This window comes from Sphaerodactylus townsendi, linkage group LG12 (genome assembly GCF_021028975.2).
Source record: "Sphaerodactylus townsendi isolate TG3544 linkage group LG12, MPM_Stown_v2.3, whole genome shotgun sequence".
Taxonomy (NCBI): Eukaryota; Metazoa; Chordata; class Lepidosauria; order Squamata; family Sphaerodactylidae; genus Sphaerodactylus; species Sphaerodactylus townsendi.
The window spans coordinates 50,220,646-50,247,883 of NC_059436.1; the positions used below are offsets into that span (position 1 = coordinate 50,220,646).

General features: G+C 48.0%; 2 protein-coding genes across 2 annotated transcripts in view; one reads left to right on the forward strand and one right to left on the reverse strand.

Moving 5' to 3' along the window:
• Window positions 1-11,583, forward strand: part of TRUB2 (TruB pseudouridine synthase family member 2) — a 35,309-nt gene extending 23,726 nt beyond the window's left edge. The window contains 3 exon segments of the mRNA XM_048512166.1: window positions 8,787-8,923; window positions 11,290-11,383; window positions 11,385-11,583. Coding sequence (XP_048368123.1) covers window positions 8,787-8,923; window positions 11,290-11,383; window positions 11,385-11,583 — 430 coding nt within the window.
• A 5,185-nt stretch (window positions 11,584-16,768) lies between these two features.
• Window positions 16,769-26,819, reverse strand: SWI5 (SWI5 homologous recombination repair protein). The gene is made up of 5 exons (XM_048512168.1): window positions 26,665-26,819; window positions 25,358-25,406; window positions 22,700-22,821; window positions 20,987-21,081; window positions 16,769-17,607 (listed from the first exon to the last, which is right to left on the reverse strand). The coding sequence occupies exons 1-5, from the start codon at window positions 26,817-26,819 to the stop codon at window positions 17,543-17,545; spliced, it is 486 nt and encodes a 161-aa protein (XP_048368125.1). The 3' UTR covers window positions 16,769-17,542.
• Between the last annotated feature and the right edge of the window lie 419 nt (window positions 26,820-27,238).

Here is a 27,238-nt window from a genome sequence, read left to right on the forward strand (position 1 = left end):
AACTGGGTGCCTGAAAACAGGAGGTGATCACAGAGGGTGGCGTATCTTCCTTGTATTGTGTAGCAGAAGGCAGCTGGTCCTGTTGAAAGAAGCACATGGAGTTCTTTTCCACATGAAAGCAACTGTACTGAGTCTGCGTTTCATCTGAACTGTTCACTTGGATTCTATCCTGGGTCAACAGCTCTGTCATTTCCTTTTTTCCAACAACGGGAAAGTGTCCCAAATATCATGCAGTTACTGCATGTGAAATTAAGTTAAACTAACTTGCAAATAAAAAGTCACTCTCTTTCTATTTTGCCAGAAGGCAAAGGAAGATTAATTTAAATAATTTACTTCAGTATAGTCCTTAAGACAGGAGGGGCATTGATAAGACGCCAGTAGATATATTTTTTGCGGATGCGAAATTCCAACGCTACACGTTACAGGAGAGGCTGCATTTCTTTACATTTCAGGTTGGTCTTGCTAAATCTCTGGCTCCCGATGGAAAACTTTTGAGGTTTGCAGTTTAAATGATCAGTTATCAGCAGATTCATTGTGTATTGTCGAAGGCTTTCACGGCCGGAATCACTGGGGTGCTGTGAGGTTTCCGGGCTGTACGGCCATGTTCTAGCAGCATTCTCTCCTGACGTTTCGCCTGCATCTGTGGCTGGCATCTTCAGAGGATCTGAAGATGCCAGCCATCTCAGATCCTCTGAAGATGCCATCTCAGATCCTCTGAAGATGCCAGCCACAGATGCGGGCGAAACGTCAGGAGAGAATGCTGCTAGAACATGGCCATACAGCCCGGAAACCACACAGCACCCCAGATTCATTGTGGCTAGTTTAGATCTAACACTAGCAGTTTCAGCTCTCTTTGTTCTTACATAATATGACGGGGAGGGTTGCTTTTAATACCCAAGGGAGTGCTCAACCCTCCTCTTGCTAACATGTCCATGGCCTACCACGCAAAGACCCTTGCGCTACAGCTAGGTTCTGATACTAGAAGAGAACTATCCAAGCTGGGAGGAAAAGAGTACACATCCTTGTTTGGATGTTAAAATGAGACATCTCTTGCTTTATAAATGAACCGGTCTGTAACTGCTGCCGATGCAACTAATTTGGTCCCAAGACATTTTGGGCAAGAGTTAATACAAACGATCACACTGTGATGAATAAGTAGTGAACGCTGGATTCTGATAGCCGTTTCTTAATGAGCCCTGCATCTGCTGAATTTTGGACTTGTGTATGGAAGATTAATAAAGAAAATGAACCGTGGAAGAAGCATTCGATGTGGTGATTAGGTAATGGAGGCCAGGCATAAAACCTCGGGGCCTGCAAGGAATCATAGGACGGGGACCAGATTTGAAAATCCATTCTCTTAGGGCTCAAGTGTTTCGAAAGTTCTCTCACCACGTTTTCCCTTAATTGAAACCGAGCTGCTGTTAACCTTTCTCTTCTGGAGGATTCTTCAGCCCTCATCAGACCATTGTTTTCAAAACTGTTGTTTAATGTGCAGTCATATTCTAGCGAGTCCTCTGAATAGTCCAGGGGTCTGTAACCTGCGGCTCTCCAGATGTTCGTGGACTACAATTCCCATCAGCCAATTGGCCCTGCTGGCAGGGGCTGATGGGAATTGTAGTCCATGAACATCTGGAGAGCCACAGGTTGCAGACTCCTGAGGTAGACCCTTGCGTTCTCTGTGGATAGCCTGGTTTTGCTGCTATTACTCAGGAAGGGCCAACTCTTAGATATGTTAACGCTTAGCATAAGCATAAGCATTTATTGTCATTGTGCACACACAACGAAATTTACAGCAGCATTCCTCGATGCACACAATTTCAGACTCATACCCCATCCTCCCTTTCCCCTTCCTCCAGCCATCCCTACACAGCCCCAAACACATCAACACGAAGCCGCGGAGTTCAGCATCGCCACAGCTCTAGATTAGAAGCTGTCTCTAAGCCTCTTTGTCCTAGTTTTTATGGACCTGTATCGTCTGCCAGATGGTAACAGTTCAAAAAGAGGGTGTGCTGGATGAGACGGGTCTCTCAGAATATTTTGGGCTTTCTTTAGGCTTCGGGAATTATAGAGTTCTTCCAAGGAGGGGAGAGGGCAGCCGATAATCCTCTGAGCAGTAGTGATCACCCTTTGGAGCGCCTTCCTATCTGCCACTGTGCAACTGGAGAACCAAACACAGATGCGGTAGGTTAAGACACTCTCTATAGCACAGCGGTAAAAGGACACCAGGAGTTTTCCATTCAGTTGTTGTTTCCTTAAAAGTCTCAGATAGTACAGTCTTTGCTGGGCCTTCTTAACCGCCGCGGCAGTCTGAACGCCCCAGGTCAACTCCTCTTTAATCATAACGCCCAGAAGTTTAGGACTTTGCCTTTTAACTACTGACAAAGTTTCGCTCCAGTTCTGAGCGGAGGCATGCCCAACTGCTTCCTTTCATTCTTTTGATTGGCTCATATATGGAAGCTGGAGAAGACTGGCGCCCTGCCGGATTGAGGAGGCCCAATGGAGGAATATGTTTTGCTCTCTTACAACCTATGTCTTATACCAGTGGTGGCGAACCTTTGGCACTCCAGATGTTATGGACTACAATTCCCATCAGCTCCTGCCAGCATAACCACTTGGCCTTGCTGGCAGGGGCTGATGGGAATTGTAGTCCATAACATCTGGAGTGCCAAAGGTTCACTACCACGGTCTTATACAGAAAACCCACGCCAAAGTATTATTCCCAACCAGAACTGCTTGTCCCCCCAAGAAGAAGAAGAGTTTGGATTTATATTCCCCTTTTCTCTTCTGCAAGGAGACTCAAAGGGGCTTATAGGTTCCTTGCCCTTCCCCCTTCACAACAAACACCCTGTGAGGTAGGTGGGGCTGAGAGAGCTCCGAGAAGCGGTGACTAGCCAAAGGTCACCCAGCTGGCATGTGTTGGAGTGCACAAGCTAATCTGAATTCCCCAGATAAGCCTCCACAGCACAGGCGGCAGAGCGGGGAATCAAACCCGGTTCCTCCAGATTAGTATACCAGTGGTGGCAAACCTATGGCACGGGTGCGAGAGTTGGCACTCAGAGCCCTCTCTGTGGGCACGCACAACAGAGTTCCCCCCACACACACATCTAGGCTGGCCTCGATTATTAGCATTAAACCTAAGACCCAGTTTTGGGGAAGCAGTGTAGGTAACCCTGTTAAGCGCTTTTAATCCCCACTGATTTTCATGCGAAGAACGAACACGTGATCCTTTACCTGGGAGAGAGCTCGGTTGCTGGCAACGGGGCTTGCTTCTGAGTAAACCCTCCTAAGGTTGTGATTCACCCATTTGAAGAGTTGCACGGTTGCTTCAAAGCAAAGCCACTGACTACCCCCAAGCTTACTCCTGAGTAACGCACGCCTCGGAGCCAAGCGTTTTTTCTAAACTAAAACCTCAGTATTCAGGTTAAATTGCCGTGTTGGCACTTTGCGATCAATAAGTGGGTTTTGGGTTGCAGTTTGGGCACTCGGTCTCGAAAAGGTTCGCCATCACTAGTATACACCTTGCTCTTAACCACTGCTACAAAGCAGGGAAAAGGTGGCATTATTCTGCTTCATGCATAATTCCTCTGGTGAGTTTGGCAGGGCAGCAACCCGGATGCGGTGCCGATTCCTGCAGGGGCCACAGATCATGGCACAAGGGATGATTCTGTACAGGCCAAACATTTGCCAGGTTCAGGCCCCTTTTGAAAGTGTTATGTGGGAGAAGTTCCCACAGAACTCGCCACCCCAACGCTTCTAACCCATCATATTTGCCTGAACCTGGATTTCACATGCTTCCTGCTTGCCTGTACAAACTACAGCAAGCAGGAAGCGTTCTATTCCCACCCCTTTCCGCCCATCGTTATGGTGGATTTCCCAGGCAGCTGCCATTAGAGTGGATTCTCTAATAAGCCATTGCCATGTTGTGCTGGTAAGTGGGTGGGAGGGATTCTCAGGTGGGGGGGATTCTTGGCTGCACAGTTCACAGGGAAAACAGCGTGGATCCTGCCACTGGGATCCCGGCTTACCCCCACACCATCTAAGGAAACGGCAGCACAGGCAACATGGGTTAATTTAACCCAGGGGTCTGCAACCTGCGGCTCTCCAAATGTTCATGGACTACATAAGAACAAGCCAGCTGGATCAGACCAGAGTCCATCTAGTCCAGCTCTCTGCTACTCGCAGTGGCCCACCAGGTGCCTTTGGGAGCTCACATGCAGGATGTGAAAGCAATGGCCTTCTGCGGCTGTTGCTCCCGAGCACCTGGTCTGCTAAGGCATTTGCAATCTGAGATCAAGGAGGATCAAGATTGGTAGCCATAGATTGACTTCTCCTCCATAAATCTGTCCAACCCCCTTTGAAAGCTATCCAGGTGAGTGGCCATCCCCACCTCCTGTGGCAGCATATTCCAAACACCCATCACCCGTTGCGTGAAGAAGTGTTTCCTTTTATCAGTCCTAATTCTTCCCCCCAGCATTTTCAATGGATGCCCCCTGGTTCTAGTATTGTGAGAAAGAGAGAAAAATTTATCTCTGTCAACACTACAATTCCCATTAGCCCCTGCCACCATGGCCAATTGGCAGGGGCTGATGGGAATGGTAGTTTATGAACATCTGGAGAGCCGCAGGTTGCAGACCCCTAATTGAACCCGTTGGTGTTGTCTGTGCAGAATCAGCCCATGTGTGGCATGCATAAATGAGAACCCTCAGATGCCTAGTTTGTTGTCAGCCATATACTGCCAGCTGAACGCTATCGTTGTTGGATGTTGTCAGACATCGCACAAAACTAACAATGCTGATTGTAAACACTGACATTTCATTCTGGTTACACCTGTTAGCGAAGGTAGGAGGAATTGCTGCCTGCCCATGAGTCCTCTGCTAGTCAGGGCAAGTCTAGCGGTATAGCAGAGCATCTCCAACTGGTCACCTTTTAGAACTACAGATTTCTATTTTTCTAGAAGAAGAAGAAGAAGAGTTTGGATTTATATCCCCCCCCTTTCTGTCCTGCAGGAGACTCAAAGGGGCTGACAATCTCCTTGCCCTTCCCCCCTCACAACAAACACCCTGTGAGGTAGGTGGGGCTGAGAGAGCTCCGAGAAGCTGTGACTAGCCCAAGGTCACCCAGCTGGCGTGTGTGCGAGTGCACAGGCTAATCTGGATTCCCCAGATAAGCCTCCACAGCTCAGGCGGCAGAGCTGGGAATCAAACCTGGTTCCTCCAGATTAGAGTACACCTGCTTTTAACCTCCTACGCCACTGCTGCTCCTAATAACTTCTAATAACCAATGTTCCTTTATTTCAGCTTTAATTTCATTTCCCCCCCCCCAAGTTAACAAGTTTGTTATCAGCATTAATATCAAGTGTTTCAAGGGGTAAAGTTTATTTTTATTGCTCTAATAAAGGTAACGTTTTAAAATTCCTGATCAATGTTTGACCAATCAAATGGACATCCCTGGGGGGTAATAATGGGTCAGGAGTCCTCAGGTGTGGGGCTGATATCCCTCCCGTATAAAATTCCTGCACAAAACACTATCAGCCTTCTGTAAGGAATTCCATAGAGCAGAAATAAAAGGCTTTGTTGGTTGAAAGACCGTTTATTCAGACATCTTAGAAAGCTCACGTACACGGCGTGGCAGGAATGAGGTCTTCCCGCCAGACCCACAGGTTATAACTTTCTCCGTCCCATCCCCCTCCCGGTTTCCCCAGTCCCATTCTCATGGGAACGGCATTTTCATCTCTCTCCGTGAGATAAGGCCTCTACCAGAGTAATCGCAGCCGATTCTGGCCCATCGCCCGAGCCCTGGAATCTACTCAAGGCCAAGCGGCTGTGCTGAGAATCAACACTATTGAAACCTTTACACCTTCTCCCTGTCATGCTAGTGTTCTGTTTATGGGGAATTGTGCACATAGACACCTGTGGTGAGGAGCAGTCCATTTACTTGCCATCTGAAATAGCACAGCCCAGGTGTAAAAACTCAGCAAAAACAATGCCGTAGAAACAGAACAGAGTAAATCATACTCCATGTTTGCACACAAGAGTTTCTCTTACACTTCATCGCTAAAGGACGGATTACCCCACACTCAAACATTCTTAACAGTCCCAAGACGTGTGTTTCAAATGTGGAAATGTATTGGGTGTGTGTACAGAAAGCATCTTCTGTTAGTGGAAACCTTGCCGAACAGGTCGTGCCGGAAAACGAAAGCTAAAGACGCTGCTCCGTTGATGCAATCTGTTAGAGCACTGTTCGAGTTCTTTGTGTGGCCAGAGAACAAACAGTGTGTGTGTGTAGAGAGAGAAGAACAGAACGGTTTGATTCTTTGGACGCAACCTGAAGTGGGAACCGCGAGATTTGTTTCAATTCTGCCGGGCCTGTAAGACAGAGCTCTTCCGCCAGGCATACGGTTGAGGACAACGGTTTCGATCTCTCTGACCTGCCTTTTTCCTTCTCCCTTCCTTCCTTTTTTCCATCCCCAACATCACTGACTAATACAGTGATGGCAAACCTTTTTGAGACCGAGTGCCCAAACTGCAACCCCAAACCCACTCATTTATCGCAAGTGCCAACTCGGCACTTTAACCTGAATACTGAGGCTTTCGTTTAGAAAAAATGGTTGGCTCTGAGGCGTGCGTTACTCGGGAGTAAGCTTGGTGGAAGAAGAAGAAGAAGAAGAGGAAGAAGAGGAAGAAGAGGAGGAGGAGTTTGGATTTATATCCCCCCTTTCTCTCTTGCAGGAGACTCAAAGGGGCTTACAATCTCCTTGCCCTTCCCCCCTCACAACAAACACCCTGTGAGGTAGGTGGGGCTGAGAGAGCTCTGAGAAGCTGTGACTAGCCCAAGGTCACCCAGCTGGCGTGTGTGGGAGTGTACAGGCTAATCTGAATTCCCCAGATAAGCCTCCACAGCTCAGGCTGCAGAGCTGGGAATCAAACCCGGTTCCTACAGATTAGGTACACGAGCTCTTAACCTCCTACGCCACTGCTGCACAAGCTCTTAACCTCCTACGCCACTAGTAGTTGTTGGCTTTCCTTTGAAGCAACCATGCAACTCTTCAAACAGGTGAATCACGACCCTAGGAGGGTTTACTCAGAAGCAAGCCCCATTGCCAGCAACTGAGCTTACTCCCAGGTAAAGGGTCACACTTTAGTTCTTTGCATGAAGATCAGTGGGGTTTAACAGCGCTTATCAGGGTTATCTACACTGCTTCCCCAAAACTAGGTCTTAGGTTTAATGCTAATAATCTAGCCCAGCTGCCCAGGCCAGCCTAGATGTGTGTGTGTGTGTGTGGCGGGGGGCAATTCTCCCCCAAGATGAACTCTGTTTGTGCGTGCCCACAGAGAGGGCTCTGAGTGCCACCTCTGGCACCCATGCCATAGGTTCGCCATCACTGGACTAGTATATTAGTGTGAGGGATGGCGCTGGGTCTCTATCCCTCAAATTTTCAAGGGGCGTCAGGTTTTTAATGGTTTTGGATTTTATTGGATGTTTTAATAATGGCGCCGTGTGCCCTTTGGGGAAGGCTGGCCTAGAAATTGGACTAATAATTAAAACTTGGGACTCTTTAGTTTGGAGAGGAGACGTCTGAGGGGGGATATGATTGAAGTCCATAAAATTATGCATGGGGTAGAAAATGTTGACAGAGAGAAATTTTTCTCTCTTTCTCACAATACTAGAACCTGGGGGCATTCATTGAAAATGCTGGGGGGGAGAATTAGGACTAACAAAAGGAAAAACTTCTTCACACAACGTGTGATTGGTGTTTGAAATATGCTGCCACAGGAGGTGGTGATGGCCACTAACCTGGATAGCTTTAAAAGGGGCTTGGACAGATTTATGGAGGAGAAGTCGATCTATGGCTACCAATCTTGATCCTCTTTGATCTGAGATTGCAAATGCCTTAACAGTCCAGGTGCTCGGCAGCAGCAGCAGCAGCAGAAGGCCATTGCTTTCACATCCTGCACGTGAGCTCCCAAAGGCACCTGGTGGGCCACTGCGAGTAGCAGAGAGCTGGACTAGATGGACTCTGGTCTGATCCAGCTGGCTTGTTCTTATGTTCTTAACAGACACCAGACATTCATTGTGATACTTATTAAATTTATATCCAGCCTTTTTTCCCATAGAACAGAAGGGAGCTGCCATAAGGCCCCTTTTCAGTCTCCAAATGTTTAATTTCATCATGGGGGCCTTCCAGCCATTTCCTGGTTTCTTTCTCATTCCCTTTATTTAATTTATATACTCTTAATAAAACCACCATAGGTTATTAATTTTTATAGTCTTTTAGATATTTTTAAGGATAGTGTAAAAACAGCATGAACGTGAAAAATCAGCATCGGGGGGGAAATGTAAAAGTCAGCAAGTAAAAAAGAATCCTCAGCAGCTATAAGAACAGCAAGAAAGTAAATTGATTTGACCGTTTACTTCATGTAGAAGAACTTTGGTCATAAGAGAGACATTCTTGGGCAGGGGTGGGCAATTATTTTTTCCATGGGGCCGCATAAGAAACAGAAAATATTGTGGAGGGCCGGGCCAAAAGGCAAGGCAGAGTGAAAGCCCGCGAAGCCAGCAGCCAAGGCAGCGGCTTCTCGGGGGGGCGCTCCCTAAAGCTCAACGACAGAGGGGCCCGTCAGGGTCATCCAGTGAGGCGGATATTGTATGGGCCGTATAATGCCCAGGTCTGTTCTTGGGAGATACATGGAATCCCTCCCTGAAGGACATAATTCATCATATGGACCTGGCGGAAGTTGGCTGAGAAATGTTGACTCCATTTTCTGTTCTCTTCCCACCCTTTCCAGATATTCTAACATTGACCTGAAAACACAAGAGGCCTATGAGCTGGCTATAAAAGGGTTAATTCGACCCATGGAGAAAAGCCCTCCCTTGATCACAGCAATTCGATGTCTCCAGTTTGCACCGCCTGAGTTCCAGATAGGTACGGCCAGGGCTGCAGCTATTATATCCTAAAGCAGGCTTTACCAGCCATTTCAAAACAAAACATTTCTGGAACCCATTGTGGTTGAGGACCTAGATCAGTGGTGGCAAACTTATGGCACTCCAGATGTTCATGGACTACAATTCCCATCAGCCCCTGCCAGAATGACCAATTGGCCATGCTGGCAGGGGCTGATGGGAATTGTAGTCCATGAACATCGGGAGTGCCATATAGATCACCATCACTGACCTAGATGGAATCAGTTTGGAGGTGGTGGCAAATGGGGTAGAATGTCTGTTAAACTAGATCAGTGGATCCCATACTTTTTTGGGCCACAACCAGAGGTGGGATCCAGCAGGTTCCCGAGAGTAGGTTACTAATTATATGTGTGTGCCGAGAGGGCGTTACTAATTGGTGATTTTGCCACGTGATTTTTGCCTTAATTAGCCCTCCTCAGCAATGTACTGGAACTTGAAGCAGTCTAGCAGGAGGTGCACTGGTGTGCATGGCATCGCCTGGAGTGCGTGCGTTTCCTTGGAGACTGGTGCAGCGGCTCGCGTCAAACGCACAGCCCGTAGCAATCTTGACCCGCCCGTCGTGCCCGTAGCCCCATTGGTGCTTCACCACAGTTTGAATCCCACCACCATGGGAACCTGTTACTAAAAATTTTGGATCCCACCACTGGCCACAACCCCCTTGTTTCCATAAACTCTTCCCCAGTACCCCCAACCTGACCCTGTGAAAAGCATTGTTCACAATAATCGTTTGCATGACTCATTGAGGAAGATAATAACAATGACTTCAAAACAGTAACAATTAATTGCACATCTATTCAAAACCAGATTAAAACATAATTGATGAACTCGATCCAATGTGTGCTAATCCCCTCAAGGGGAATACAGACCAAGAAGAAGATCCAGTGTTACCATTTTTTCAAAGTCTGCCCCCCCCCCCCAAATTCTGATAGTTTCCACCAGACTTGCCAGCATGATGCTATTGTTTGATCTACCATAAATAAGGGGACCGTGCAGTTGAAGGGGCCCGCCCCCAGTACCTCACAGCCTCCTTGTGCCCCCTAAGTAAGCCCATCCCCACAGGGGTAGTAGTGCCACTTGGGACCATTGAACTAGATCAGTGGTGGCAAACCTTTGGCACTCCAGATGTTATGGACTACAATTCCCATCAGCCCCTGCCAGCATGGCCAATTGGGGCTGATGGGATGTAATTCACTGCTTATCTGGAATGCTGGGTTCCCTGCAGGACCTAGATCTTCATTATTTGAGACCACAGGAAAAAGAGCAAAATGAGGGTATGTGACAAATTATGGGATGGGGAGGAAAAAGTTGAAATTCCCCTGGATCTCAACACTCAGGAGGGGGAACCGACACTTGGCTCCTTCCGCACAAGCAGAATAATGCACTTTCAACGCACGTTGCGGCTGAATTTTACTGTGCGAAATAGTAAAATCCACTTGCAAGCAATTGTGAAAGTGGATTGAAAGTGCATTATTCTGCACGTGTGGAAGTGCCCTTGGTAGCTCTCCATACTCGATCCCTAGATCATTTTCAGTCCTCACAAGGGTAGTTTCTAAGAATTCCACCCTCCCCTTCAGTTAATTTACAAACATATTCTTCTGCATACCTGGGGACAGAGGTGGGATCCAGCAGTTTCTCACCAGTTCCCGAGAGGGGGTTACTAATGATTTGTGTGTGCCGAGAGGGGGTTACTAATTGGGTCCGCTTTTCTGTTAGAAATTCCATTAGGTCCAAAAATCATCAAGTCCTGTTGTTTCCTATGTGGCTGGTTAGCGAAGGTAGAAAACGGGATCATTCTCCCTGTTGGGCTGTTTTAAAAACATGTTTTAGAAATATGGTAAAGTTCCTTGTTTCAGGAAAGCATCCTTCTTTTGATTTCCAGAAACAAAATTAAGTATTTGACAGGCAGTCAATTAGAGGAGAAGTCGTTGTTTCTGTTGGCAGTAGACGATAGGACTTGCTATAATGAGTTTAAATTATGGACAGAAAGAGACCAGCTGGAAATTAGGAACTTTTTTTTTACAGTAAGAGTTTTTTACAGTAAAATTATTAGTGCCCGCCCGGAATGCTAATACGTCCCGTCGTGCCGCTAGCCCATTAGGCTGGCACTGTTTGAATCCCACCACCATGGGAACCTGTTACTAAAATTTTTGGATCCCACCACTGCCTGGGGAGTGCTACACTTATCGGTGGGCAGCCCTATTACTGGGCTTTCATTAGCCATTTGGAATGTACCAGCTTCCTGTTAGATCTAGTGATGCATTAACGAGGACACATGTTCTGTTGTCCCGCCCTGCCTATGCGTCTGACACAAATCTTTGTCCTCCCCAGAAATTCACTGCATGCACGAGACGCAGCAGTACCTCCGAAAAATAGTTCACGAGATCGGATTGGAGCTGAAGTCCACTGCTGTGTGCACAAATCTGGCGGGTCCGTGGCGAAGCGCTCACTTTGGATGGCAGCCCTCTTACGAGCCGCGGTGGACCCTGCCGCGATATTCGAGCAGCCATCCTGCAGTGCAGGCGGAAGTTAAGCCGGAGCCGGAGAAAAACGCGGCTTTACCAGGAAATCTTTGCCAGCTCCGAGGAGGGCGGGGCCAGGCTGTTGCAGACTGCAGGTGACTGACAGCACACTGAAGGGGCAAAGCCTTGGGAACACGCTCAATGACAGACTAGCATTTGTACTGCTTCAGAGTCCTGGCGAGAAAAGAATACTGGAACTCTGCTTGCTTTTCGCCTGAAGCTTTGAGGCTTGCTGTTCTATTTCAAATGAAATGTACCATGAGCTAATTGTGCATCTTTTCCCAAGTGCTCGCTCTCGAGATTTGTGTTAATTTATGTATTGCAACAGAAAGATGTGTAAAGCCTGGAAACAGGACCCTTTGCTGTCTCGCTGTCTCAAGGAACATCCCTGAATTTCTATTGCAAACTGCTGGCTTTGTTTTTTTCTACTAAAGAGAGATTTCAATAACAATGAATCTAAAACTGTGGTTCTGTGCTTGAGATCTATATATATAAAAATCTATCAGTTCGTTTTCCTGCTGACAGGCAATCTCCCAAACTACTGGACCGATTGCTTTGAAATTTTTTTCTACACAACGTCGCATTCGCGTGCGGCCAGGTTTTCACACTGTTTCCACACCTCCTGTTGTGTACATGTCACAACTGTGCCAGTTATTGTGTACATGCCACACCTGTGACAGTTGGAACCACAGTTCTGTTCCGCAACAGCGCCATCTGCTGGCCATCAAAGCAACACCCTCTGGATATTGCAAGGGAACCAACCATGCCTTCCCTTGAAAACCACTGCCTTATGGGTGAAAGGGATCTGGCCGTATGTGAATATCTGCACACATAGCTCCACCCACCTAAGCGGAGGAAGGGGAAGGTGAGGGAGGGTCCAGAGGTTTCAACTGGACCCAAGCGGCTCTGAAATTTGAACACTGGCGTAGCTCCATGCCTCCCAAGCGTGTTTTACAGCTAGATGAATTTGCCTGCAAGGGAAGGGAGTGAAAAGGGATGCAGGACCAGCCACCTGCACATGGCCCACCCACCCTAGCAGAGGAAGGGGAACGTTAGGGAGGGATGGGGCAGGTTGCCATGCAAGGGAACGGGAGAGAGAGAGAGGGGCACAGGGCGGCCCTTTGTCCCTCCCTCCCTTGCAATCATTGTGCAATGACACATGTTCGAAACCATTCGCTTCCCCTTTTCTTCCTTTTCCACTTCACCAGACTCAGCCACAGCAACGCGTGGCCGGGCATGCTAGTTTGAGTATAATATCATACGTGCTGGTTTTTAAATGCACTTCTATGGATGAGCTGATGTGACATTTTACCGGCAGCTACTGGCACGGTTGAAAAACAGTGTAGCAGAACGAATACACTGTTGGATTTAGATGAAAGAGACCCTGGTTCCAATCTTTATTTAGCTATGAATGACCTTGAAAACTGTTTAAGCAAGGGTGGTCACGAGACTAAAAGAGGGGAAGGCTTTAAACGTTTAAAATATTGGATTGAGAAGTCCCTTCACAACATGAGTTTTTACAGAAATACAGGCAGACACAGAGAACTGCAATGCCGTGTTTCCCGGAAAGCAAGACCTACCCTGAAAATAAGCCCTATCACCGTGGTGGCGAACCTTTGGCACTCCAGATGTTATGGACTACAATTCCCATCAGCCCCTGGCAGCATGGCCAATTGGCCATGTGGTTCCAACTGTCACAGGTGTGGCATGTACACAATAACTGGCCAATTGGCCATGCTGCCAGGGGCTGATGGGAATTGTAGTCCATAACATCTGGAGTGCCAAAGGTTCGCCACCACTGCCCTATCATGCTTTTTCAGGATTTTTGGAGGAGGCTTAAAATATAAGCCCTACTCCAAAAATAAGCCCTACCGGCAGTTGCGGATCAGGATGGTGTGATCCAGCAGGGGGCTCCCTGCCAATGAGGATGCAGCTTGCATCACACTTGACAAGGAAGCAACAGGGCAGCGGAGGCCACCTTAATGTATTGTGAAGGTACCGTATTTCCCCTAAAACAGTGGTGGCGAACCTATGGCACGGGTGCCAGAGGTGGCACTCAGAGCCCTCTCTGTGGGCACGCGTGCTGGGATTAGATCGTAATGGGGGGGGGGGGGCAGAAAATGCGCTTTACGCACATCGCTGGCCTGGGCCTCTGGGCACAACGTGTAGGTAACCCTGTTAAGTGCTGTTAAACCCCACTGATTTTCATGGGAAGAACTAAAGCGCAATCCTTTACCTGGGAGTAAGCTTGGTTGCTGGCAATGGGGCTTGTTTCTGAGTAAACCCTCCTAGGGTCATGATTCACCCATTCAAAGCATTGCACGGTTAGCCCGACAAAGCCACCGACTGCCACCAAGCTTACTCTAGCAGGCATGCGCCAACCGTTTTCTAAACTAAAACCTCGGTATTCAAGGTTAAACTGCCATGTTGGCACTAGAGATAAATAAGTGGGTTTTGGTTTGCAGTTTGGGCACTCAGTCTCGAAAAGGTTCGCCATCCTGCCTAAAACAAGCTCTATCCCAAAAATAAGCCCTAATGCAGTGATAGCGAACCTTTTCGAGACCGAGTGCCCAAACTGCAACCGAAAACCCACTTATTTATCGCAAAGTGCCAATACGACAATTTATCCTGAATACTGAGGTTTTAGTTTAGAAAAAAACAATTGGCTCAAAGGCGTGCGTTACTCGGGAGTAAGCTTAGCAGTAGTCGGTGGCTTTGCTTTGAAGCAACCGTTCAACTCTTCCAATGGGTGATCACTACCCTAGGAGGGTTGACTCAGAAGCGAGCCCCATTGCCAGCAACCGAGCTTATGATAGTGAACCTTTTCGAGACCGAGTGCCCAAATTGCAACCCAAAACCCACCTATATATCGCAAGAAAGAGATTAGCCAACGACGCATTAAATTTAAACCTGGAATACTGAGGTCTTAGTTTAGGAAAAAAATGGTTGGAGTAAGCTTTCTGAGTGGTAGTCCAGTGGGTTTGCTGGCTTTAAGCATATGTGCAACTCTTCCAACGCGGGTGAATCCGCGACCCTAGGAGGGTTTGCCTCAGAAGCAAGCCCCATTGCCAGCAACCAAACTGCTTACTCCCAGGTAAAGGTTGATGCGTGCTTTAGTTCTTCCCATGAAAATCAGTGGGGTTTAACAGCACTTAATAGGGTTACCTACACTGCTTCCCCAAAACTAGGTCTTAGTTTTAATGCTAATAATTGAGCCCAGCGGCCCAGGCCAGCCTAGATGGGTGGAGGGGGAACTCTGTGTGTGTCCACAGAGGGCTCTGAGTGCCACCTCTGGCACCCATGCCATAGGTTCGCCACCACTGCCCTAATGCATCTTTTGGTGCAAAAATTAATATAAGACCCTGTCTCATTTTCGGGGAAACACGGTAGTATGAATATGCATCCTTGCATTGGAAAGATGTCACAGCAGCAATTTTGCTTTGGAGAAAAGCTGGCCACAGCAAAAACCATGTGACTGTTTACTGATATGTGACTCTGTGAAAAAAGGCAAAATCACATGGGCCAAATAGGCCAACAGCCTACCCAAGCTGTGTATAATTATGTAGCTGTTGCTGAAACAGTTTTTAAAGACAGGTTTTTCTCTAAAGTGCAGTTTTGTACATTACAAATTAAACCCTTGAAAACAGAACTACAGGACAGGACAGAAATCTCCAGCTGCCCAGCCCCTTAGGGACAGCATTCGTTACTACAATTGTTCGTTATTTTTAAACCCCTCCTGTGTGCCAAGCATTATAAATGTATGTTCTTCAACCACACAAAGATTATTCTATCTCATCCAGCATTTCACTGGACCTCTTGTAATGAGCATCTCCAAATGATGGCCGAAGTTGGCCTACCTCGGATGGGGGTGGGTGGGATTATTTCATAGGCCTGCAGACTCCCTCCTGTATCAGCGTATACAAAAGCAACTTAAGGTTCTTACACTGCGAACAAGGAGAATAGAGTACGTCCAGCACTGGAAAACAGAGAGTTTTCTTTGCCCCTGCTCAGCACTTTTCTATCGGTGTAAACTACCTCTGGCATAGTATTGCTGTGCCAGGCAATATATAATTTTAGATTAATTAGGCACAATGGGGACATACTAGGGCTGTGGTGGAAGACCTGTGGCACCCGGGTGCCAGAGGTGGCACTCAGAGCCCTCTCTGTGGGAGGCACTTGCAACAGAGCTACTCCCACACATCCCTAGGCTGGCTAAGCTCAATGGTATTAGCATTAAACCCTAAGACCTAGTTTTGAGGGAAGCAGTACTTATAGGTAACCCTGTTAAACCTCACTGATTTTCATGCAAAGAACTAAAGCACAAACCTTTTCCTGGGAGTAAGCTCGGTTGCTGGCAATGGGGCTTGCTTCTGAGTAAACCCTCTAGAATTAGGTCGATTCACCTGTTGGAAGAGTTACTGCGGTTGTTTCAAAAGCAAAAGCCACTGACTACCACCAAGCTTACTCCCCGAAAGTAGCGCATGTCCTCAGAACCCAACAGTTTTTCTAAACTAAAACCTCTGTATTCAGGTTAAATTGCCGTGTTGGCACTTTGCGATAAATAAGTGGGTTTTGGGTTGCAATTTGGGCACTCGGTCTCGAAAAGGTTCGCCATCAGTGTACTAGGGCTTTGCAAGACATTGTGGAATAGTAGAGTGTTGGTCTGGACCTGATGGGATCCAGATTCCAATTTCCCATCAATCGCTGTGTTGTTTGGAAGGTAAAATGAACGAGAGAATTATGAATGCCACTCAAGAGTGGAATGAGGCAGGATCTCCACACTCAGTTGCACTGTCTCAGTATCAGTTGCTAAAGGACGATCAGCAAGACCCGTCTTGTTCTGAATGTGGGCTTCCCAGAGTCATCTGGTTGTCCATCATTCGAAAGAGGATGCTGCAGTATTTGTCTTGGTCCAGTACAGGGGTCTGCAACCTGTGGCTCTCCAGACGTTCACGGACTACAATTCCCATCAGCCCCTGCCACCATGGCCAATTGGTTGCAGACCCCTGGTCCAGTAGAAGCCTTAGGAATATGGAAGCTTGATCTCTTATACCACAGGTGTCAAACTCGCGGCCCTCCAGATGTTATGGACTACAGTTCCCATCATCCCCTGCCAGCATGATGCTGTGTTGATGGGATGATGGGAACTGTAGTCCATAACATCTGGAGGGCCGCGAGTTTGACACCTATGTCTTATACGCATGTGCCGCGATCTATTCACAAGGAAGGAAGAGATAAAAGATGTGACCGAAAATACTGCGCCTGAAATCAAGAATTGAACAATTTGGTGCAAACAGGTTTTTTTTCCCATTTATTTCAAAACAAAACGAAACTCCGTCGCGTGTTTCTTTAAAGACCTGCTCAACAGCATGTTGCTTACGTTCATTGACAAGCTGTAGTTCTAATTGCTCTTATTTTCGACCTCTCCCTAGCTAACAAGTCCAGGGGGATTTCTTGGCCCCACAGGCTTGCTGTCCCATATACCAACATTTCCCCCCCACTGCTCCAGAACACCCCACTTCATGTCCTTGTACTGTGAAAGGCTGGGATGGGCACTGTTCAAATCATGCAGACTGCTTAAAAGGTATGAACAGGAAGCTTTCCCAGGATCATTCCATTTGTGGGAAAGAACTAGACAGAAAATGTCCTGAGACGGATGATACGCGGGGCCCTTCACAATGCAACAGTAAGCAGAATTATACCCTTCTAAGGCGGTTGAAGTCGGTGAGCTCAGAACGACGACGCTCCGCTTAAACGAGCACCGTCAACGATACGGCCAGATAGCTCACCTTCCACGCGAAATTTAGCTGCAGCACTGAATTAGTGGAGCTATGAAGAGCCTCCTGTGTAGCCTACTGAATAACTGCAGATACTAACTGGCTGAGCACGGCATTTACACAACAACAACAACAAGCAGGTAACACATTTAACAACCTCAGCATTCACTTAAAAAGCTCTGAACAAACCACCGTTCAGTGAATGTTTCCTGGAAAATCTGAACTGAAAAACCGTTGTGGGCTGCATTTGAACGCTGGCACTGCTCGGCGCATTTTACTCTCCTTTTAGTCATTAAACTCCAGGCCAAATTCAGGGTATAGCTCCTTTGTGGTGACGCCTCTGATTACAGCTGTGGGGAGAGAGGGAGATAAAACGCAGGTAAGACGACGAGAGAGAAGGGTTACATCTCATAATAAAGCTAGCATATCTCTGCATTGATTCAATTTGCTTTTTCATATCAGCATTACACTTTATTAACAAACATTTCTACACGGCTTTATCTTGCATTCAAGGGAGCTTACATAATGAGGACCAGAACCAGAAATAAACAATTACAAAACTAAAAATGCAGAAAGACACGAGTTTTCTCTAATCCCCGTGAAAAAGCAAATGCAATTAATCTGCAACTATATATTGTTGAAGGTTTTCACGGCTGGAACTGACTGGCTGTTCTGGGTTTTCTGGGCTGTGTGGCTGTGGTTTTAGCTCATCTTTCACCTGCATCTATGGCTGACCTTCAGAGGGACGTTACAGAGAGAAACACATCTTACTATGAACTGCCTCTGAAGATGCCAGCCACAGATGCAGCTGAAACAATCAGACCACAGCCACATAGCCTGGAAACCCCAAAACAGCCAATTTACAACGACCTGGTTTCTTTCTACAGTGGTATCAAGAGTGAAGGGCAAGAAGAGTGAAGGGTAACTTCACAGGCGCCCTTTTATAGGGTGTGCAAAGTAGTTATTTTGCGTTTTTTAATTGGTAGTTGTAGATTGGCTGTTGTGGGGTTTTCAGGTTGTGTGGGCGTGGTCTGATAGCTTTAGCTTCTAACGTTTCACCTGCATCTATGTCTGGCATCTTCTGAAGATGCCAGCCACAGATGCAGGTGAAACATTAGGAGCTAAACATTGAGAGACTGACACACAGGCACAGATACTCAGACTGAGCCCTTGCATAGAGAGAGGAGGAGAGACGGACGCACAAGAGGAGAGATGGACACACAGGCACACAAGAGGAGAGACGGGCACACAGGCACAGATACTCAGACTGAGCCCTTGCATAGAGAGAGGAGGAGAGACGGACGCACAAGAGGAGAGATGGACACACAGGCACACAAGAGGAGAGACGGGCACACAGGCACAGATACTCAGACTGAGCACCTGCAGAGAGAGAGGGAGGAGAGGCGGTGCTGGGAAGAGGAGAGATGGACACACTGGCACAACAAGAGGAGAGATCGGGCACACAGGGCTGGGCTACTCAGACTGAGCCCTTGCATAGAGAGGAGGAGGCAATGACGGGCGACAAGGAGGAGATGGGACACACAGGCACACAAGAGGAGAGACGGGCACACAGGCACAGATACTCAGACTGAGCCCTTGCATAGAGAGAGGAGGAGAGACGGACGCACAAGAGGAGAGATGGACACACAGGCACACAAGAGGAGAGACGGGCACACAGGCACAGATACTCAGACTGAGCACTTGCATAGATAGAGGAGGAGAGACGGACGCACAAGAGGAGAGATGGACACACAGGCACACAAGAGGAGAGACGGGCACACAGGCACAGATACTCAGACTGAGCCCTTGCATAGAGAGAGGGAGAGAGCCGGGCCTTTAAGAGGAGAGATGGACACCACAGGCACACACAAGAGGAGGGGCCACGGGCACACAGGCACAGATACTCAGACTGAGCCCTTGCATAGAGAGAGGAGGAGAGACGGACGCACAAGAGGAGAGATGGACACACAGGCACACAAGAGGAGAGACGGGCACACAGGCACAGATACTCAGACTGAGCCCTTGCATAGAGAGAGGAGGAGAGACGGACGCACAAGAGGAGAGATGGACACACAGGCACACAAGAGAGAGAGACGGGCACACAGGCACAGATACTCAGACTGAGCCCTTGCATAGAGAGAGGAGGAGAGACGGACGCACAAGAGGAGAGATGGACACACAGGCACACAAGAGGAGAGACGGGCACACAGGCACAGATACTCAGACTGAGCACTTGCATAGATAGAGGAGGAGAGACGGACGCACAAGGGGAGAGATGGACACACAGGCACACAAGAGGAGAGACGGGCACACAGGCACAGATACTCAGACTGAGCACTTGCATAGATAGAGACGGACGCACAAGGGGAGAGATGGACACACAGGCACACAAGAGGAGAGACGGGCACACAGGCACAGATACTCAGACTGAGCCCTTGCATAGAGAGAGAGAGTTTGCTGTTCCTGTACTTAGTGTAACTTAAATTTGTTATCCAGTAAAATTCTAAATAACAACTCATTTGCATCTCTGCCCTATTATTTACTTGGCTAATTCATTGCAATACAGCAATAGTCCATGTGTACATTTGTATAATTGTTGCAAGGACCTAAGGCAGTGGTTCTCAACCTGTGGGTTGCAACCCCTTTGGGGGTCGAACGACCCTTTCAAGGGGTCGCCTAAGACTCTCTGCATCAATGTTCTCCATCGTAAAATGGATAAATGTTAGGGTTGGGGGTCACCACGACATGAGGAACTGTATTGAAAGGTTGCGGCTTTAGGAAGGTTTAGAACCTCTGACCTAAGGAGACTCGTGGGTTCATGCGTTAGTGATGTGAGTTTTAAGTAATGAGAGGCTTTAACCATAAGGACTAGCACCCTGAATTGAGTCCAGAAGCAAACGGGCAGCCAGAGAAGCTGTTTTCAGACTCATGGCTCACAGCACTTGCCAATAAGCAAGCAGCCGCAGTTGGCACCAGTTTTCTTGTAGCCCCTAATTTTTATGGGCATGACTCTGCATTATGTTTGCCAACAGTTAGGCTGAGGAGAAGAAGAATCAGAAGAAGAATCAGAAGAAGAATCAGAAGAAGAAGCAGAAGAAGAGGAGGAGGAGTTTGGATTTATATCCCCCTTTCTCTCCTGCAAGAGACTCAAAGGGGCTGAAAATCTCCTTGCACTTCCCCCCTCACAACAAACACCCTGTGAGGTAGGTGGGGCTGAGAGAGCTCCGAGAAGCTGTGACTAGCCCAAGGTCACCCAGCTGGCGTGTGTGGGAGTGCCCAGGCTAATCTGAATTCCCCAGATAAGCCTCCACAGCTCAGGCGGCAGAGCTGGGAATCAAACCCGGTTCCTCCAGATTAGATACATGAGCTCTTAACCTCCCACGCTACTGCTGCAAAGTAAAACATAAGAAATATATTTAGACTTCTGCAGAGCCACAGAAGGGACTCGTGTGAGGCAGGGGCGGAGCGAGGGGTAACTGCGCCCGGGGCACACGCGCACCCTGCACCCCCCTTTCCCGCCCCTGCCCAGGCACGCGCCTGGGGCGGTGCATCCCGCCCTACCCCATGGGCGCTACGCCACTGGTGTGAGGTCACTGTTTCTTGCCCAGTGTCGTCACAGTAATTCAAACCTGACAGCAAAGCGTCTCTCTTCTGATAAGCATTCCCTGTAAAGGAGGCCCTTTCAAAGAGAAAACTGCGTAACAGCCAAGCAAACCTATCCGCTCTTACCCAGTCTCCCCATCAGCATTTGTCCGACGTCTTTAATGTCGTTGTATTCGTGCAGCAAAGTAATATGTCTGTCTAACTCCTCCGGGCTGAAACCTCTGCGAACAGCACAGACATAGGGCAAAATAACTGAGCTGAAGCAGCTGTTAATTTTTTGTTATAAAAGAAGCTACTCTGAACCAGAGAAGGATCAGGTTTTCCCAGTTTCGATGGTAACCACTTCCTTTGACAGTTCCATCGCAAGTAAACCCTGATCAGAAATTCTGCTTCCAGAATAAACGAGTTCATTTATTTGACTAAAAATAAAGCCCGTTTTAACAAAGGGTAGAACGTAAGAACGAGCTGGCTGGATCAGACAAGAGTCCATCTAGTCCAGCACTCTTTTTTATTTTATTTTTATTTTATTATTAGTTTTATATGCCGCCCTCCCCGAGGGCTCAGGGCGGTTCACAACAGGTTAAAACATACATTAAAACATAATTTAAATACCAATTACATAAAAACAGAACCCATTTAAAAATGTGGATGGTGTCTGGCTACCCCCCTCCCCCCCCCCTTGTGCCCACGGGAGGCCAGATGACACGGTTGATGTATTTTTAACCAGGCTGGCCAAACGCCTGGAGCGAACAAGGTTCCGTCTTGCAAGGCCCTGGCAGGAAACTCTAAGATCCCGCGAGGGGCCCTGATCTCCCTTTAGGGAGCCTGTTCCACCCAAGTAGGAACCCAGGGTTGAAAAGGCTCCTGCCCCTGCGCCGGTGGTGGCTGCCAGCCTGATCATTTTGGGGCCAGGGATCACGAGTAGGTCCTCCTCCGAGAAGTGGGGCAATATGGGGAGAGGTGGTCCCTCAGGTATGCAGGTCCGAGACCGCGAACGGCTTTGAAGGTCAAAACCAACACTTTAAACGTAATCCGGAACTCAATCGGCAGCCAGTGCAGATGGTATAGGGTCGGTGTGATTTGATCCCTGTTCGAACTGCCAGTAAGCAGCCCGGCTGCTGCATTCTGAATGAGTTTTAATTTCCGGACCATGGCCAAAGGCAAGCCCACGTAGAGCGAGTTACAGTAGTCTAACCTGGAGGTGACCGTTGCATGGATCACCGTTGCTAGACTCCGCTCCTCGCAGTGGCCCACCAGGTGCCTTTGGGAGCTCACATGCAGGATGTGAAAGCAATGGCCTTAAGAACATAGGAACGAGCTTGCTGGATCAGACCAGAGTCCATCTAGTCCAGCACTCTGCTCCTCGCAGTGGCCCGCCAGGTGCCTTTGGGAGCTCACATGCAGGATGTGAAAGCAATGGCCTTAAGAACATAAGAACGAGCTTGCTGGATCAGACCAGAGTCCATCTAGTCCAGCACTCTGTCACTCACAGTGGCCCACCAGGTGCCTTTGGGAGCTCCCATGCCAGATGTGAAAGCAAGGGCCTTCTGCGGCTGCTGCTGCTGCTCCCGAGCACCTGGTCTGCTAGGGCATGGCCCCCTCCCACATTTGTCCTCTCAACTAGTGAGGCTAATTGGACTGAGAGGATGCAACCAGTCCAGGATCACCCAAATGGCTTCATGGCAGAGTGGGCATTTAAAGCTGGCCCTCCTTGGTCATATTCTGACACTTTAAGCACCAGACTAAAAACAGCAACGCTCGTCAAGCTGGCCCTCTCCTGATAGGGTAGCAGGGTTCCATAGATCTCAATCTGCTCATCAAAAGAGAACGAGCACATACTCAGCCAACAACTGGGCTATTTCCTGGTCAAGGGCGAGGTCCTTGCCCTTCAGCTCTTCCATTTCACATTGGAGGGTTTCTCTGTTAGCAGCGTCAGACTGACAGGTCTTTGGTGACGGCACCTGTAGAGGAGAGTCAGTGTTTAATATTCCAGCAGGGCAGGGCTGACTGAATTGCCAAGAAGAAGAAGAGTTGGATTTATATCCCCCCTTTCTCTCCTGTAGGAGACTCAAAGGGGCTGACAAACTCCTTTCCCTTCCCCCCCCCCCCACACAACAAACACCCTGTGATGTAGGTGGGGCTGAGAGAGCTCCGAAGAACTGTGACTAGCCCAAGGTCACCCAGCTGGCGTTCAGTTCAATAAGCCTTTATTGGCATATACACGATAGCATAAAAATACAGTTCCAGTCCAAAAGTGAATAGTAAAAAAAAAAAAAAACCTTCACGTTTGTCATACATTCAGTTTACAAACTTCTGACAAAAACTTCGCCACTATAAGGCAACAATGAAAATCCTGACAATTTAGAAGCATAGCATAAGAACATAAGAACATAAGCAAGCCAGCTGGATCAGACCAGAGTCCATCTAGTCCAGCTCTCTGCTACTCGCAGTGGCCCACCAGGTGCCTTTGGGAGCTCACATGCAGGATGTGAAAGCAATGGCCTTCTGTGGCTGTTGCTCCCGAGCACCTGGTCTGTTAAGGCATTTGCAATCTCAGATCAAAGAGGATCAAGATTGGTAGCCATAAATCGACTTCTCCTCCATAAATCTGTCCAAGCCCCTTTTAAAGCTATCCAGGTTAGTGGCCATCACCACTAACTACTTTATCTGATTCAGTATAATCAATCGTAGAGTCTATAGCTTGGGATAACAGGCTGGATCGGAGTTCTTGGTATAATAAGCAGTTCAGGAGAATGTGTGGGATGGAATCCAGCTGTCCTATTGCTTCTCGGCCTTTTGGCTAAGATCAAGTGTAGCACCCAGCTGGCGTGTGTTGGAGTGTACAGGCTAATCTGAATTCCCCAGATAAGCCTCCACAGCTCAAGCAGCAAAGCAGGGAATCAAACCCGGTTCCTCCAGATTAGAGCGCAGCTGCTTTTAGGAGAAACCAGGCAAGATGCTTCATAAGAATCGCTCGCGACTGATGCAGAAGGGCAGAGAAAGAGCGCACATCGAGAGCTTGAACACTGTCAGAAATCAAATCAACGGTTCTAAATGTTCTGCCAAGAAAAATAATTCTCTAAAATGAGTAGCAAGAGTTCAGACTCTGCAGTCTTCCCAGCAATGACAAGGCTCACAGAGAAAAATAGCTTTGAGTTTCAAAGAATTACTTCTTATTTCCAGATCTTCAAGTCACACAGCGATGCTTGAAAAATGTAAATTGCAGAAGATCTTTGAAGCTCAAAATGGGAAGATCATCTCAGCGGAGCGGCCAGTGAATAAAGAGCCCAGCTCTTAAGACAGGGGACTCCCTCCTCCTGCAAATATCTCATTACTCAATGCTGTGAGCGTATGTCTGGCATCTTCCTGAGAGAACCAGTTTATGGCAAACATCTTTTGAAGAGCTGGTTGAAAGGAGAGCTAAACACGAGTTATATAGAAAGACAGTTTAATTTAAGGAAATGCTACAATGCAGTATCAACTCATCCTAATCCCATTGATCATTTTCACAATCACATAGGAGGGACAAAATATGGCCATTTAACAGTTCTCTTAGAAATAAAGATAGCTCCACGTATCCAGAATTCCTTTTAGCTTAGAGTGCTAGCTGTAGACATTTCTTGCCGCGTTCCTCGTCATGTTCAAGACAAACATCACAATCCTTGTTCAAAGTTCCCAGATTCAAAAGAACAGGCACACGAGTGCATCAAATGAACTTTGGTCCTATAATCAGCCGACTGCACTGTTTATTCCACTCTTTTTCAAAGCGAGGTGGTGTACATAGTTCTTCCTATTTTAAAATACAGTGGTAGGTACTTCATTTATGGCCAGTGACCAATAATAACAAATAATAGTGACGACTGCCATAAAAAGGAACAAAATTCAAAAAACACAGCTATGTTGTTATAAAATTAATTTAAGTGAATGAATAAAATTGATACAATGGTGTTCAGTTTAAATATGCCTATACAACCAGTGGTGGGATCCAAAAATTTTAGTAACAGGTTCCCACGGTGGTGGGATTCAAACTGTGGCATAGCACCAATGGGGCTGGGCGGGGCACGACGGGGGCGGGGCATTCCTGGGCGGGGTTGTGGCTAGGATGAAGCCGCTGCACCGGTCCTTGGGCGGGAAACGAATGCACGCAGGCGCAGGCTGCCACGCCATCGCCGGGTGCACTCCTGAAGCCAGACTGTTTCAAGGATCTCTGTGCGCCACGGCTGAGGAGCCGGAGGAGGGGCGTAATTCAAAGAGCAAAAATCCGCACTGGCAAAATCACCAATTAGTAGCCCCCTCTCGGCACACACAAATAATTAGTAACCTACTCTCGGGAACCTGTGAGAAACTGCTGGATCCCACCTCTGTATACAACCCTTGAATCTGCCCCCCAAAATAGACTTTGGCCTATCCTGGATCAGACTACAAAAATGACTCTCCCCTTTTAGCTGATTGTCAGACTTAAGATATAGAGGGGAAGTTTGGAATACAGTCACTTACCGGGGACTTGAAACGTGCATTGCAATTTCTCTGGGTCCCAGTAGGTGTCCTGAATGTAAAGAAAATAGTCATTTAAGTCTTTCAAATCATAAACCCAGCAGGAATTAGTGAGGCATGCTTTGGGCTGTTTCAACAGTGGGACGAGTCAAGAGATTTATAGTCCAATCCTATGCAGAGTTACTCCAGAAAAAGCTGTTAGTAAGACTGTATATTCCTCAGCCACAAATCTCAACATGTTGGATCTCCTTGTTGTAGAATGCTCCGCCTGGTTCCTAGTGCCTACCAAGCCCTGCTCCCCACCATCCATTTGAAAGTAAAAATGAATTGCATCTCTTCGCTCTGGATTTGCGAAGTCTTTTCTTGCCTGCCGTTCCAAGAGCTCCATCTGCTGTGCACCATTGCTTCTTTGCCCTATAGATGGCCATAGAAGACACAGCAGTCAACGGTGAGGTTTCTGCAACAGCAGTGGCGTAGGAGGTTAAGAGCTCGTGTATCTAATCTGGAGGAACTGGGTTTGATTCCCAGCTCTGCCGCCTGAGCTGTGGAGGCTTCTCTGGGGAATTCCGATTAGCCTGTACACTCCCACACAACAACAAGAAGAAGAAGAAGAAGAAGAATTTGGATTTATATCCCCCCTTTCTCTCCTGTAGGAGACTCAAAGGGGCTTACAATCTCCTTGCCCTTCCCCCCTCACAACAAACACCCTGTGAGGTAGGTGGGGCTCCGAAAAGCTGTGACTAGCCCAAGGTCACCCAGGTGGCACATGTTGGAGTACCCAGGCTAATCTCAATTCCCCAGAGAAGCCTCCACAGCTCAGGCGGCAGAGCTGGGAATCAAACCCGGTTCCTCCAGATTAGATACACGAGCTCTTAACCTCCTACGCCCCTGCTGCTCCTAAAACTACCACAACACAGTCACACAGCACAGAAAACCCACAACAGCCGGTAACAGATTTGCTTTGGCACAAGCACAAGTTGCAGGGAAATGTCAGACTGCATGTTTTGCATTCGGCGGCTTTTTTGTGGCTCTGCTCACATTCCCCTTGCCTGCATATCCGTGTGTGGATGTGCCTGCCGATGTAAAAGACCACGACCACACAGCCCTGAAAACCCACAACTGTCAGATGAGGCTGGCTGGGAAATCCTCCCACAATACACCAAGCCTGTTACTCTTTATGGTGCTGCAAGGCTGCTTTAGGGCAAATGCAAGCGAGTTTCCATCCACTTTGCTGCAGTTTTGGAGCTTCCCAAAAGTAGAGAAAAGGGAACCACCCTATGGGGTCTCCCAGGATCCAGTTGCTTCGTTACCTCCTTGGAGGGGGCCTGGGGGAGGGTCCCCCCCTGGTTCCTGGGCTCTGATGCGAGCCCCTGCTCAAGGGGGATGCTTGCTCCAGCTTATCCAGCGCGCCTTGCAAAACAGAACCAAATCCACCGCCTCTGGCAACTTCCTTTTCCCTTTGCATGCTGGGATTTGGAGTCCGGGGGGAGGGAAGCAGGAGATGGTGCCTGCATTGCTGCTGGGTAATTCATGCCTGCAGGGCTGCTGGGTTTTGTAGTCTTGGAAGACCGGGTTTGTAGTTCATGGATCTGCACCGTCTCCTTCCCGAAAGCTGTCAAATTGGGGCGTCCTCCAACTCTGCCCCTGCAGATGTTCATGGACTGCGATTCCCATCAGCCCCTGCCAGCACAATGCATAATGCAGATTCCTGCACAGTAGCAATTCTGGGTTTATACTTTATACTCTTCGTGATGCTATCTGACTGCAGTTAAAAATAGCCCATCCACTAACTGGGTCAGCTGGCAATATTCAATTTCTCCAACACAGAAACCTACACAGGGCCCCTTCTGCACACGCAAAATAATGCGTTTTCAAACCACTTTC